The sequence below is a fragment of the Melanotaenia boesemani genome, chromosome 1 (assembly GCF_017639745.1).
Source record: "Melanotaenia boesemani isolate fMelBoe1 chromosome 1, fMelBoe1.pri, whole genome shotgun sequence".
In the NCBI taxonomy this organism is placed as follows: Eukaryota; Metazoa; Chordata; class Actinopteri; order Atheriniformes; family Melanotaeniidae; genus Melanotaenia; species Melanotaenia boesemani.
In genome coordinates this window covers 16,597,931-16,612,742 of record NC_055682.1, presented here as the reverse complement: position 1 = coordinate 16,612,742, position 14,812 = coordinate 16,597,931, and the positions used below count along the sequence as shown (strand labels likewise).

Sequence of the window (14,812 nt, the reverse complement as noted above, 5' to 3'; positions counted from 1 at the left end):
GGAAATAAAATGATTTTTGGAAGTTTAAAATGTGAGCTTCACATAAGACTTAATTTTGCTGTTTGATATTCCAGAACTGAATTTGACATTAACCACAAGTTTTTTGGTAAATACATTTTTATTAATGGCAGTTATATTTTATATTGGTGATAGGCCATCAATGCTGTTGCTATACTTTTGGAAAATGTCTGTTTTAAGAGACTGTTTTAAAAAAAATCGGAAGTATAGATGATGCACAGACGGGTGGCATCAACATGGCAGAGGTAAGCAAAATAACAACATAAAGAAATTCAGAGGCCGTCCAAAACCACAGAGAGACATGTTGGGAAAACAATGATGATGACATATAAGGAAACAATAAAGAAACAAAAAAGTCAGAAAGATAAGATGACTGCATTAATGCACAGGTTACATATCTTGCTTAATTGAAGGTGAACAGGAGGAGTATATCCAAAAGAGGACACAGATTGAACAAAGTGAGGGACACCAAAAGTTACCAAAAAAAAAAAAAAACGTAAGTGAAAGAGGGCTGAATATTACAAAAGAAAAAATTAGGAATTAATTAAAAAATAAAAATTCTGAGCTACAATTGCCTTAATTAAAGTAAATCATTCCTAAACTGTAGAAATATGAAGTCCACCCTTTTCATTGTAGCACACAGGCACGCTGTAATTTGAAACTGTAATGCATTTGAAACTTTCTTTCATCACCTGTGATGACTCATCCAACAACTGAAGCAAATACATATCTGTAACATGAAGTAAACAGTTTCATTCTTGACACCATTGTTGTATTTTTTTCACATTAATAAGACTTTACTAAACAACAAGTCACCAGCAAAACATTTTACGGAGGTCACATTAAAGATCACATCCATACAAGGTAGGATGTGTGCTCCTACTGTAACATGAACGCTACTGTCATGCTGCACAAAGTTTTTTCATAATTTGGAATCTCACCAGTTAGCTTGATTATCTTGGAAAGAGTAGGGCAGAATCATTTGCTATTAATGTGAGCTATTAAATCTGATACTTTTTTTATTCCAGATCCTATAATTTCTTGTCTTTTTGCCCATTTAGTGGATATGTTATTTGGCTGCAGAGCAAGAGAAGCTGAGCTGGATTAAAGTGGAAGAGGTTGTCTAAACTGATGGCAGCGGATGTCAGTGCCATTGTCAATCAAACAAATGCACAACAGCTGAAGATTACATGTGCCTTTGTAGACATATCAGTTTCTTTATCACTCTTTCAACAGCCTTGACAACCTCTCACTGGAGTAGAGCTAAAATCCTGCCTACGATCAAACTCAAAAACTCCCATCTTTTCCACTCCAAATAATGCTGCTTTATGTTAATCAGCTGGACAATGACTTAACCACCGTGTGCTCTCTGTTAATGTCTGAAAGTACCTGAAAGTCCAAGGTGGATTACAAATTTTGGAAGGTTTAGTATGATTGTAGATGATTATTATAGACACTGAGATGTGTTACCTCATGTTTAAATGTAAGTGAAGGAGATCTAAATGAGGCTGATGTTACTGGAGCCATCTTTTTTTTTTTTTTCTTTTTTTTTTTAAGAGCTTGATACACAGGGATGCATGCCAGTCTGATCCTGTTACTTCCCATCTCTGCTGAAGTAATTGAGGCCATTGCACTCAAGTAAGCAAGTAAACTCAACATGGACCCTTGGCAGACTGCATACATAATTTCTAAATTAATTTTGTTGCCCAGTGAGACTCTCTCGTCTTCAGTTATCTTGAAGTGTAAAGTCAGGGTGATAATACTTATTAGTAATACTGTTTTTCCTCATTCATGGTTAGTTATCATTTGATACAGCAGTTGCTAAACACTTGTTTTTTAAACATTTACATCATAAAGTGTCTTAAAACATCTACATGCAAAATATGACTGCTAAACAGTGGGACTCACAGTAAAGTGCTACCAAATGATCCAATCCAGCTCGTATTTTGCACATGGTTTAGTAACGACACTCACATTGCCAAGATGTTATCAAGCCAACACAAATCATGTATTGGCCTGGTCTTCAGACAGGCTGATCCGCCTATGTGTCCCTGAGACTATTTGTAGACTACCAAGTAAAATTGATAACCAGCACAACATGCAATATCTGGAGTTATTGGAGCACACACTCATTTTCAAATTGTTTATGGTTTGTACAGATTGTCAAGAAAAGTTAGTCAGTTTTTAAAATCTTAGCATTTCTTCATGATATATGCAGTTTGAGGTTACAGACCGCAGACCACCAGCAGAGAAGTCCTTAAGTCACCCCTGGAGGCAAAGACCCATGACTGGTGATATCATGACATTCCCTTCATTCTCTCTCTCTCTCTCTCTCTCTCTCTCTCGCTCTTCCTCTCCTTTTGGCTCCCTCATCGACTTATCTTTGTGTTTGAATATGCATGTGCTCTGCTCTTGTATCATGCGTGTGTTTATTTCTTTTTGGCATAGCTCTAAAAATACCCTCATGCCCTTGTGATGATGATGATGGGTGTGTCCTGCAGGATGCTGAGTCTATAACCTCACACTTGGTGGCCTCCAGATGCAGTTTGCCTTCTCTTAAGATCTTTCAGTGGCCATTAAAACAGCAGCAGGTAGGTTAAAAGTGAAAGGTAAGATACTTGCTACTAAATATTCACTGGATTTAAAGAAGCAATGAGAGAAGTGCTGACTGAATATTTTAGAACAAGAATATCTTATTTGTACAAAATATCTATTCTTTTTCATATACTCACATTCCCTGTTTACCCAGTAGTAAACAACTTATTACATGGATACCCTGTCCACGTCCTTTGTGGAGAAAAGAAATCATGTGGCAAATGAGGAAGCTGGGGATGAAGGAGATAAAGAGAAGACAAAAGGTAACAGCGACATTGTGAATCACATTTGATTCATGTGAATGAATCAAAGATATAAAAGTTACAGATCTGAGAGAGTGACTTTTATATCTTTCAGATAATTCACAAACAGAGGAATCAGCTGTTGAGAAACAAAAACCAGCTGTCTGGACTCCATGTTTTTACTACAGAGCAGGTAAAGAGGTGTACAGCTACGTCGGGCAGGAGATCATCATCGAAGAGGCTCTTGACTCCTTTGCAGGCATGATATGGCCGGCGGTGAGTGGCACTTTTTCAGACATTTTTTAATCTTATATCTAATCTGTATTTTAGAGGAACTCTCAATCTCTTGAGACACACACAAATTATCATTACTTTGATATCATACAGCTTGCAATATTTCAATACCTAAATTCTGATACTTTTAAAATATTGTGACAAAATAATACATATTTGCACCATAAGTTGTAAAGTTTTTGATTGTTAACAATAAATCAGATAAATTGTAGAATAAACTAAATCATTTTAAAGAAAATTTTGCTTTTGAAAGAGTTTGAAATGATGACACAGAGGCAGCTTGTGTTGAGCAGAAATTACTTCACAGTTATGAAACTCTTACAGTAAATACTTTTCCAATCTGGGTCTCCAGGTCTATCCCAAGGTCAGTGAGCAACAGTTGCTCTGCCAATCTGAGAGCACAAGCAAGGATGTAAGGGGTGAAAAGGTCAACAATGTAGGATGGTCAGTGACTTAAATATGGGCAATTTGATTTTAAAATCAATTGTAAATATCACCAGCAACTACTGAGGTGAGGTTATAATATTTCAATGTTTTTTAGTTCTCGTTAGAACCCTTGCTGCAGAATTTTGTACAAGCTGGAAACAGTTCAGTTATTTCTGTGGCAACCCACCAAATAATGAGTTGCACTAATCTGGATCAGAATAGGCAAGTTCTGACAGTGCTGACAGAGGTCAGTTTGCATTTAATTTATTTAAAGTTAGTTTATAATGTTGCTGAAATGTTTTGACCCATTGAGGTCTTAAACTAACTATATTTCCAGATTTAAAAAAAATCACTTAATTATGACGTCCCATCTTGTTTGAATTCATGCTTGTGTTGTTCTTACTCTCAAATGTAAGTCGCTTTGGATAAAAGCATCTGCTAAATGACTGTAGAATAGAATAGAATAGGAAAAAATAATTGTGAATGCTTTAATAGCCATGAGATATTAATGTTTGATTATGGATTCTCTATGCTTCCTGTGCAATTATCACCTCTGTCTTATTTATTGTATGTTGCATTTAATCAAGTGAGGTTGTGAATAGCTATAATTGAGATGAGGTCTGCTGGACGTAATGATAAATAAATCTGGATGTCATCTACATAAAAATGGAACAACATTTTTGATTTGCCAATAATCTGACCAAGTAGTAGCATGTACACTATCACTCAAAAGTTTGGATGCATCTACCCATTGGATTTAATTGAAAAGTGTGTCCAAAGCTTTGACTGGAACTGTACATGGAAAGTTATAAAGGGCCCAGAATGGACCCTTGTGAATAGAGAATATCGATTGGTTAAATTAAATGTGGCAGAAAGATCCACCACCACTAGAACAGTGTAGTAGACAGCTTCATAATTCATCCCGATAATTCAGTAATGCAGTTTTTGGGACTTCTAAGTACAATTTTTCTTGTTAAAGCTATAACAAGAAAAGCTTTTAAAAATGGATCCATAAATTATTAAAATTCTCAGGGTTAAGGTTGTTTTTGTTTTACTTGATTGGTTTTTGCTTATGGATGTTTTTTTTTTTTTTTAGTTTGTTTATAAAATAAAAATATAAGAGGAGAGGACACAAAACTTAGTTGACTGGATTAAAATCATCTGCAATAAATTAAGTCCCCACACCATATCCTTTAAAGAATAAATAAATACGAAGATGATGTTTGATAAATGATCCTGACTATTTGATAATTGGCAACTTTTATTAAAAGTCACAATGCTGCGTAATTAGTATTTACTGAAAGAATATTGTTGTTGCTCTCAGGCTCTGTTTCTTTGTCAGTACCTTGACACACATCGTGACCAGTGCAGTCTTGTGGACAAAGCGGTCCTGGAGATTGGGGCAGGAACTGGCCTTGTGTCTGTAGTAGCGGCACTCCTCGGTATGTCAGCAGATGTGAACCTGTTCTCAAGCACAAACCGATGAAGTTATTACTGTTTTTCTTCTCTGTCCTCAGGCGGCTGGGTCACAGCTACAGACCTTCCACAAGTGCTTAACAACCTGAGGGTCAACTTGTGCAGGAACACCAGGGGCCACTGCAGGCACGCACCACAGGTGGCAGCTCTGTCCTGGGGCTACGACTTGGAACAGACCTACCCTTCATCTGTCTATCGGTACGACTATGTGCTGGCAGCTGATGTGGTCTACCATCATGACTTCCTGGACGAGCTGCTGGCCACCATGAAGCATTTCTGCAAACCAGGAACAACTTTGATCTGGGCCAACAAAGTCAGGTTTGAAACTGATCTGACTTTCACTGAGAACTTTAAAAAGGCCTTTCACACACGTTTACTGGCTGAGGATGGAGAGGTAAAGATCTTCATGGCAACGAGTAGAGAGGGACAGGAAGAGGATGATGTGAGGGAGGAAATCCAAGATCTGCTGGGCCAGGAGAAGGGAGGACAGATAGAAGAGGATGAAATGAGCAAAGCAGAGCAGCTAAAACACATTGAAGCTGATAATTGTATCAATCAGGAACATAAATCTGACATGTTAGGAGCTGAAAGAGGTGATGAGGAAGGAGAGATAAATGACCATGATAGCAATGAGGAAGAAGAAATGGAAGAGATGGTGGACCTCAGAGAAGAGATCTGTGAAGAGGCTGAAACAAAAGAATCAATGGGCATTGCTTCAAGTCATGAAGATATTTCAGGTGAGTCATCTGTGGGTAAAAACATTAATTTTATATGTTAAAACATCTCAAGACTATTTGCTTATTGCAAGAATTCAACTTCATAGTGCAGGGAGTTTGAGATATTTGGTGTCATTACAAGAGCACAAGGAAATGGGATTCATTTCCTCAAGCAGTGAGGAACAGATCAGATGAAAAACTAGCCTGAACTACAAGTGCAAGGACTGGACAGTGGAGGCAAGAAGAAGCTCCTCAGTGTGCCCTTGGCTATACAGCTGCTTTGCAAATTCTGTAGTGCCTGAAGATCACTTTTGTTGTAAAACTGGTGCTAAATAAACTGAGCTGATTTTGACTGAACTGAAACAGATGGGTTATGCCATTTAAATTATTATATAGTATGACACAGTTTCAACCATTTTAATTAGACAATAACTAATGCATCACAATGGTTAGTCTGTTTATATTTGTGTGTGTTTTGTCTCTGTCCTGCTCTCATTTGTAATTGCTTAACTCATGCAGTATTTTAGTTGTTTGTATGTATGCATTGTGCATTGGGTTGCAACTGAAAATTGAGAGACATAAACCCTTGTCAAGCAGCGAGCCATCAGCCAACCAGCTGAAGATGCTCGAGGCTAAACTTAGAGCACTGCAACAGCTTCCATCCAAAGGCTCGCTAGCAACAGCTGGCTGGGAAATGTTTCTAATACTATTAGAAACACTAGATAATAAATTCATTAACATTCTGATTATTTTTCTTACATGCAATCTTCTTCAGAACCACTCTGTTGTTTTATAGCATATTATAGCAAAGCAGAGACACAACAGCTTTAATCTGTTTGCAGGCAGAGATGTGGGAGGGGGAAAGGTGGGGTGTCACACCCAAGCTACTTAATGAACATGAACATATTTTTGTTTTCATGACAAAAACCCAGATGACTTTCAGATGATTAACAGCTGCTGAACTCTGACTTTGCCAAAGTCCTTCTCCAAATGAAGGAAGGTATTTCATTTTGACATCAGACTCTTAACAAACAGCTTGGTGACTTTTACTGAGACTGGCAGGAGTAGCATAAATTCAATTTGAGATGTAAGACACATGAGGCTAAAAGATAGTGAAGCCAAAACTATTATAAACTGTCCTCAGAGATACTAGACAGCCAATGCCCTGCAATCACTGCTGACTTGAACATATAAGGAAGAGAAGCAGACTTCTTCTGTCCACTGCAGTAAGTTTTTTTTTCTTCTTCTTCTTCTTCTTCTTCTTCTTTTTCTTCTTCTTTTTTGGTCCACCTACAAAAATATGGCATATAATGATCTTTTTTACATCTAAATACGTAGCCACTGACTCATGAACTTTTCCAAATTATATGTGACACAGCCATGAGTACATTAAGTGTCATTTCTTTTTGCTGTGTTTGATTAAGCTGACGCTTCATTCTATTTCTTTCCTCAGGAGAAGAATTGAGGAAACAGAAAGTGATGCAGCAGAACTGGGTTCCCAGTGTAATTTGCAGCATTGGGAAGGATGTTTACCATTATGTTGGGCAGGATATTGTTATTTATGAAACTATAGATTCATATGGAGGAGTGATGTGGCCAGCTGTAAGTATTTCCAACAACACTTCTAAATGACAAAATGACCAAAAAGCTTGTTTATATTCACGTCACCACAGTCAATTGCTCTTTCTTACCCTTCTCTGACCTGCAGGCGTTGGCTTTGTGCTCCTTCCTGGAAAACAATAGGCAAACAGTTGACCTGCAGGAGAAGGAGGTGCTGGAGCTGGGAGCAGGAACAGGACTGGTATCCATTGTGGCCAGCCTGCTGGGTGAGCAGTTGCTCCACTTACTGTAACACAGTGTTTCCCAATCCAGGTCCTTGGGACCCACTGCCCTGCATGTTTTAGACATGTTCCTACTCCATCATACCTGTTTCAAATAATGAACTTCCTCACCAAGTTCTTTGCAGACTGTTAACAACCTATTTATTTAATTCTGGTGTTAAAGTAGGGTTACATCCTAAACATGCAGGGCAGGGGTCCTGAGGACCTGGATTGGGACTAAAAACCTGACAGAAGTTCACAAAGCCTGTGCTCCCAGGGCTTTTTAATGTGCAGCAATTAATCAAAAAGTTTTATTTTTATTGTCAAATTTATTGCATTATGTGAAAACAAATTTGCAGAATTAAAATAAACCACCAAAAATGTTAACTATGCTTTAACTTAAAGTTTGAATACCTTCTCTTTAAGCAGACATAACTCCTTATCGTTATGTTCATGGTAATGCAAGTCTTATTTCTGCATCTTTAGGAGCTTCAGTCACAGCTACAGATCTACCAGAGATGTTGGGTAACCTCAGAGCCAATTTGATGAGGAACACCAGGGGCCGCTGCAGACACACACCACAGGTGGCAGCTCTGTCCTGGGGCTACGACTTGGAACAGACCTACCCTTCATCTGTCTATCGGTACGACTACGTGCTGGCCGCTGATGTGGTCTACCATCATGACTTCCTGGGTGAGCTGCTGGCCACCATGAAGCACTTCTGCAAACCAGGAACAACTTTGATCTGGGCCAACAAAGTCAGGTTTGAAACTGATATGACTTTCACTGAGAACTTTAAAAAGACCTTTCAAACAAGTTTACTGGTTGAAGATGGGGAGATGAAGATCTTCATGGCAACGAGTAGAGAGGGACAGGAAGAGGATGATGTGAGGGAGGAAATCCAAGATCTGCTGGGCCAGGAGAAGGGAGGACAGATAGAAGAGGATGAAATGAGCAAAGCAGAGCAGCTAAAACACATTGAAGCTGATAATTGTATCAATCAGGAACATAAATCTGACATGTTAGGAGCTGAAAGAGGTGATGAGGAAGGAGAGATAAATTACGTTTATAGTGATGAGGAAGAAGAGATGGAAGAGATGGTGGACCTCAGAGAGGAGATCTGTGAAGAGGCTGAAACAAAAGAATCAATGGGCATTGCTTCAAGTCATGAAGATATTTCAGGTGAGTCATCTGTGGGTAAAAACATTAATTTTATATGTTAAAACATCTCAAGACTATTTGCTTATTGCAAGAATTCAACTTCATAGTGCAGGGAGTTTGAGATATTTGGTGTCATTACAAGAGCACAAGGAAATGGGATTCATTTCCTCAAGCAGTGAGGAACAGATCAGATGAAAAACTAGTCTGAACTACAAGTGCAAGGACTGGACAGTGGAGGCAAAAAAAAGCTCCTCATTGTGCCCTTGGCTAAACAGCTGCTTTGCAAATTCTGTAGTGCCTGAAGATCACTTTTGTTGTAAAACTGGTGCTAAATAAACTGAGCTGATTTTGACTGAACTGAAACAGATGGGTTATGCCATTTAAATTATTTTGAAGTATGACAGTTCTAACCATTTAAATTAGACAATAACTAATGCATCACAATGGTCAATCTGTTTTTATTTGTGTGTGTTTTATCTCTGTCCTGCTCTCATTTGTAATTCCTTAACTCATTAGGTGCTTTTAGTTGTTTGTATGTATGCATTGTGCATTGGGCTGCAACTATACATTGAGAGACATAAACCCTTGTCAAACAGAGAGCCACCAGCCAGCCAGCTGAAGATTCAAGATTCAAGATTCAAAGTGGTTATTGTCATTTGGCCAGTAAGGAAACAAGTTTCCCTGAAATCCTTACTTTGCCGTCAACACTGAATGTCATAAAAGATTATAAATAGAAGAAAAACAGCTTAAAACAATAGTAGTCAAAGATAAAGATAAGATAAAAGGATTTAAAAAAAAAACTCTGAGTAAATATTTTATGTACATAAATGTGCAGTGTGCTACATAAACTGTTGTGCCACATTCAACAATGAATGATTAGCTGTGCAAAAAAACTGTCATGAGGTAGACGGTATGTGCATGTGCAATATCTATAATATGTAATAAGACACATAAAAACAGTTAACAATATTGCAGTTACTGTGGCGGAGTTAGTGTGCAGGGTACAGGCCGTTGTTACAGAGTCCTATCAGCTGTTGTCTGATGGCAGAGGGTAAGAAAGAGTTTCTGAGTCTGGATGTCCTGCATTTCAGACTCCTGAATTGTGCATTGGAGAGGAGAGCGAACAGTCCATGTTGGGGGTGGGAGGGGTCTTTGATGATGGAGGCAGCTCTCCTGTGGACTCTGTGCTGGTAGATGCTCTGCAGAGAGGGCAGCGCAGTTCTGATGGTCTTCACCACTCTGTAGGCGTTTGCGGTCCGTGACAGTAGAGTTACCGTACCACACGGTGATGCAGATGGTCAGGATGGGCTCAACAACGCAGCTGTAGAAGTTTCTGAGGAACTTTGGTGACATGCCGAACTTCCTCAGCCTCCTCAGGAAGTACAGCCGCTGCTGAGCTCTCTTCACCAGCTGTGTGGTGTTGAGTGTCCACGTGAGATCCTCGCTGATGTGGTCCCCCAGATATTTAAAGCTGCTCACCCTCTCCACTTCCAGCCTGCGGATAAGTAGTGGCTGATGAGGGTTCCTCTCCTTCCTCATGTCCACTTTCATCTCCTTGGTCTTGTCCGTGTTGAGGGTGAGGTTGTTGTCCTCACACCACGTCACCAGAGAGGCCACCTCCCTCCTGTAGGCTGCTTCGTCCCCACCAGTGATGCGCCCTGTCACAGCGGTGTCATCTACAGACTTCAGGATGGTGTTGTCCTTGTGGGAGGCCACACAGTTATGGGTGAAAAAGGTGTAGAGATTGGGACTGAGGACACACCCCTGTGGTGTGTCAGTGTTAGTGATGATGCTGGATGAAATCCTGTTCCTGATCCTGAAAGATTGAGGCCTGCCAGTCAGAAAGTCCTGGAGCCAGTTGAAGATGCTTGTTGTGACCTTCATGTCTGGCTGGTGATGCCATTTTGCGTTTTATTCGTGGAAGCAGGTGATGTGACAAAAATAGTTGAGAAGTAAAAAAGAAGAGCTCTTGATGCCAGCTTGATGTATAATAAATGGTGGTTTATTACAAAAAGTGACATCTTAAACAGATCTGTGCATCTGTGAGGTCTCTGGCCAGTTTTTGAGAATCCCACTGAGCATTTAAACCAGTGGACTTATATATGTTAACAAACAAAGACATTCCTGAGTTCACCTCTGACACCTCCTCTAAGGCCTGGCACACACATAACAATTTTTTAATCTTATAAGATTTTTTACCTGGTTGAGACCTCACATGTGAAGATAAAAAATCAGTTTTGATCTTACTGTGTGTGGTGTGCTCCGAAAATGTAATCACAGAAAAACACACACAACAATGCTGTCCCTCAACTTATCTGCAATCTAGTCCTACGAGCTGGACAAACGTCAAAACGTAGAAGAACCATAGCAACAACCGGCAAAAATACAAAGAAGACGAAACATAGCAACAACCGGAAAACACAACACACAGCATGGAAGGGGATATATAGGACGAGGGAATGATGCTTGTCTTGGAACTGTTGTTAACAGACAAATACAGAACTGAAAAAAATAACAGACTGGAGACGGCGTGAACATGGACTTTATTTACTTCCTTGTTCCCCAGCCAGCTCGCTGTCTGATTGGCTACATTCCGTACCACGTCACCATCCACGCAGTCAGAATGCACGAGTCGCCGGCGTTCCTCAGAAATCGTCTCTGAAATATTGAACATGTTCAATATTCCCAATTGTCGGCTACGACTCTTTTTGGAGTGGATTATTGGGACAAATCGGCTAGTAACACACCACAGACCAAATGATAATCTGACAGGGAAATCTCACGATGATCAGACTTTTGCGGTCAGAGGTTGTGAAGAGGCAAAATCGTTTTGTTATGTGTGTACCAAGCTTAAGGTAAAACCACTGTGGGCCTCTGAGCAAGGCCCTTAACTCCCAACAGCTCCCTGGGCCGTGAAATCTGGCAGCCCACTGCTCCTAGCAACTAGGATGGGTTAAATGCAGAGAAATAATTTTGAGCTGGGAGTAACAAAGTAGAATAAAATAAATAGATAAAAATTAGAAACACTAGATAATAAATCCATTAACATTCTGATTATTTTTCTTACATGCAATCTTCTTCAGAACCACTCTGTTGTTTTATAGCATATTATAGCAAAGCAGAGACACAACAGCTTTAATCTGTTTGCAGGCAGAGATGTGGGAGGGGGAAAGGTGGGGTGTCACACCCAAACTACTTAATGAACATGAACATATTTTTGTTTTCATGACAAAAACCCAGATGACTTTCAGATGATTAACAGCTGCTGAACTCTGACTTTGCCAAAGTCCTTCTCCAAATGAAGGAAGGTATTTCATTTTGACATCAGACTCTTAACAAACAGCTTGGTGACTTTTACTGAGACTGGCAGGAGTAGCATAAATTCAATTTGAGATGTAAGACACATGAGGCTAAAAGATAGTGAAGCCAAAACTATTATAAACTGTCCTCAGAGATACTAGACAGCCAATGCCCTGCAATCACTGCTGACTTGAACATATAAGGAAGAGAAGCAGACTTCTTCTGTCCACTGCAGTAAGTTTTTTTCTTCTTCTTCTTCTTTGGTCCACCTACAATAATATAGCATGTAATGTGCTTTTTAATTTCTAAATACGTAGCCACTGATTCATGAACTTTTCCAAATTATATGTGACACAGCCATGAGTACATTAAGTGTCATTTCTTTTTGCTGTGTTTGATTAAGCTGAAGCTTCATTCTATTTCTTTCCTCAGGAGAAGAATTGAGGAAACAGAAAGTGATGCAGCAGAACTGGGTTCCCAGTGTAATTTGCAGCATTGGGAAGGATGTTTACCATTATGTTGGGCAGGATATTGTTATTCATGAAACTATAGATTCATATGGAGGAATGATGTGGCCAGCTGTAAGTATTTCCAACAACACTTCTAAATGACCAAAAAGCTTGTTTTTCTTCACATCACCACAGTCAATTGCTCTTTCTTACCCTTCTCTGACCTGCAGGCGTTGGCTTTGTGCTACTTCTTAGAAAACAACAGGCAAACAGTTGACCTGCAGGAGAAGGAGGTGCTGGAGCTGAGAGCAGGAACAGGACTGGTATCCATTGTGGCCAGCCTGCTGGGTGAGCAGTTGCTCCACTTACTGTAACATAAAACCTGACAGTAGTGCATAAGGCCTGTGCTCCCAGGGCTTTTGAATGTGCAGCAATTAATCAAAATGGTAAATGGTCTGTGTTTATATAGCGCTTTAGTGTACCTGGAATGATACCCAAAGCTCTTTACATCCTACGTCACATTCACCCATTCACACCCACATTCACATGCTGATGGCGGAAGCTGCCATGCAAGGCGCTAACCAAGACCCATCAGGCACAATTTGGTGTTCGGTGTCTTGCTCAGGAACACCTCAGCATGAACTCAACAGGCCAAGGATCAAACCGGCAACCCCTGGCTACAAGATGACCACTCTACCCACTGAGCCACGCCACCCCTGGCATTAGTTTTATTTTTATTGTCAAATTTATGGCATTATGTGAAAACAAATTTGCAGAATTAAAATAAATCGCTAAAAATATTAGCTATGCTTTAACTTAAAGTTTGAATACCTTCTCTTTAAGCAGACATAACTCCTTATCGTTATGTTCATGGTAATGCAAGTCTTATTTCTGCATCTTTAGGAGCTTCAGTCACAGCTACAGATCTACCAGAGATGTTGGGTAACCTCAGAGCCAATTTGATGAGGAACACCAGGGGCCGCTGCAGACACACACCCCAGGTGGCAGCTCTGTCTCAGGGCTATGACTTGGAACAGACCTACCCTTCATCTGTCTATCGGTACGACTATGTGCTGGCAGCTGATGTGGTCTACCATCATGACGTCAAGGGCGAGCTGCTGGCCACCATGAAGCATTTCTGCAAACCAGGAACAACTTTGATCTGGGCCAACAAAGTCAGGTTTGAAACTGATCTGACTTTCACTGAGAACTTTAAAAAGACCTTTCACACACATTTACTGGTTGAAGATGGGGAGATGAAGATCTTCATGGCAACGAGTAGAGAGGGACAGGAAGAGGATGATGTGAGGGAGGAAATCCAAGATCTGATGGGCCAGGAGAAGGGAGGACAGATAGAAGAGGATGAAATGAGCAAAGCAGAGCAGCTAAAACACATTGAAGCTGATAATTGTATCAATCAGGAACATAAATCTGACATGTTAGGAGCTGAAAGAGGTGATGAGGAAGGAGAGATAAATGACCATGATAGCAATGAGGAGGAAGAAATGGAAGAGATGGTGGACCTCAGAGAGGAGATCTGTGAAGAGGCTGAAACAAAAGAATCAATGGTCATTGCTCCAAGTCATGAAGATATTTCAGGTGAGTCATCTGTGAGTGAAAACATTCATTTTATGTATTAAAACATGTCAAGACTATTTGCTTATTGCAAGAATTCAACTTCATAGTGCAGGGAGTTTGAGATATTTGGTGTCATCACAAGGAAATGGGATTCATTTCCTCAAGCAGTGAGGAACAGATCAGATGAAAAACTAGCCTGAACTACAAGTGCAAGGACTGTACAGTGGAGGCAAGAAGAAGCTCCTCAGTGTGCCCTTGGCTATACAGCTGCTTTGCAAATTCTGTAGTGCCTGAAGATCACTTTTGTTGTAAAACTGGTGCTAAATAAACTGAGCTGATTTTGACTGAACTGAAACAGATGGGTTATGCCATTTAAATTATTTTGAAGTATGACACAGTTTCAACCATTTTAATTAGACAATAACTAATGCATCACAATGGTCCGTCTGTTTATATTTGTGTGTGTTTTGTCTCTGTCCTGCTCTCTTTGTAATTGCTTGACTCATGCAGTACATTTAGTTGTTTGTATGTATGCATTGTGCATTGGGTTGCAACTGAAAATTGCGAGACATAAACCCTTGTCAAGTAGCGAGCCATCAGCCAGCCAGCTGAAGATGCTCAAGGCTAAACTTAGAGCACTGCAACAGCATCCATCCAAAGGCTCGCTAGCAACAGCTGGCTGGGAAATGTTTCTAATACTATTAGAAACACTAGATAATAAATTCATTAACATTCTG

At 39.9% G+C, this 14,812-nt stretch overlaps 2 protein-coding genes across 7 annotated transcripts in view; one reads left to right on the top strand and one right to left on the bottom strand.

The window, feature by feature from the left end:
- The first annotated feature begins 2,548 nt into the window (after positions 1 to 2,548).
- The window catches only part of LOC121636939, a 14,816-nt gene continuing 2,552 nt past the window's right edge, over positions 2,549 to 14,812 (top strand). For 3 of the 6 annotated variants that reach the window (XM_041980811.1, XM_041980839.1, XM_041980833.1), the window contains exons 1-11: positions 2,549 to 2,609; positions 2,771 to 2,876; positions 2,971 to 3,131; positions 4,900 to 5,017; positions 5,093 to 5,788; positions 7,221 to 7,369; positions 7,476 to 7,593; positions 8,074 to 8,769; positions 12,481 to 12,629; positions 12,728 to 12,845; positions 13,401 to 14,096. In XM_041980811.1, the coding sequence (XP_041836745.1) occupies positions 2,786 to 2,876; positions 2,971 to 3,131; positions 4,900 to 5,017; positions 5,093 to 5,788; positions 7,221 to 7,369; positions 7,476 to 7,593; positions 8,074 to 8,769; positions 12,481 to 12,629; positions 12,728 to 12,845; positions 13,401 to 14,096 (2,992 nt within the window). In that variant the 5' untranslated portion in view covers positions 2,549 to 2,609; positions 2,771 to 2,785. Of the gene's footprint in view, positions 2,610 to 2,767; positions 2,877 to 2,970; positions 3,132 to 4,899; positions 5,018 to 5,092; positions 5,789 to 7,220; positions 7,370 to 7,475; positions 7,594 to 8,073; positions 8,770 to 12,480; positions 12,630 to 12,727; positions 12,846 to 13,400; positions 14,097 to 14,812 lie in introns of all 6 variants that reach the window. The other 3 variants (XM_041980819.1, XM_041980823.1, XM_041980827.1) reach the window with 3 other exon arrangements.
- tpp2 (tripeptidyl peptidase 2) overlaps positions 13,414 to 14,812 on the bottom strand; it is a 22,400-nt gene continuing 21,001 nt past the window's right edge. Inside the window, exon 30 of the transcript XR_006009783.1 lies at positions 13,414 to 13,423. The gene's annotated coding sequence lies outside the window, so the exon portion shown is untranslated. The remainder of the gene's footprint in view (positions 13,424 to 14,812) is intronic.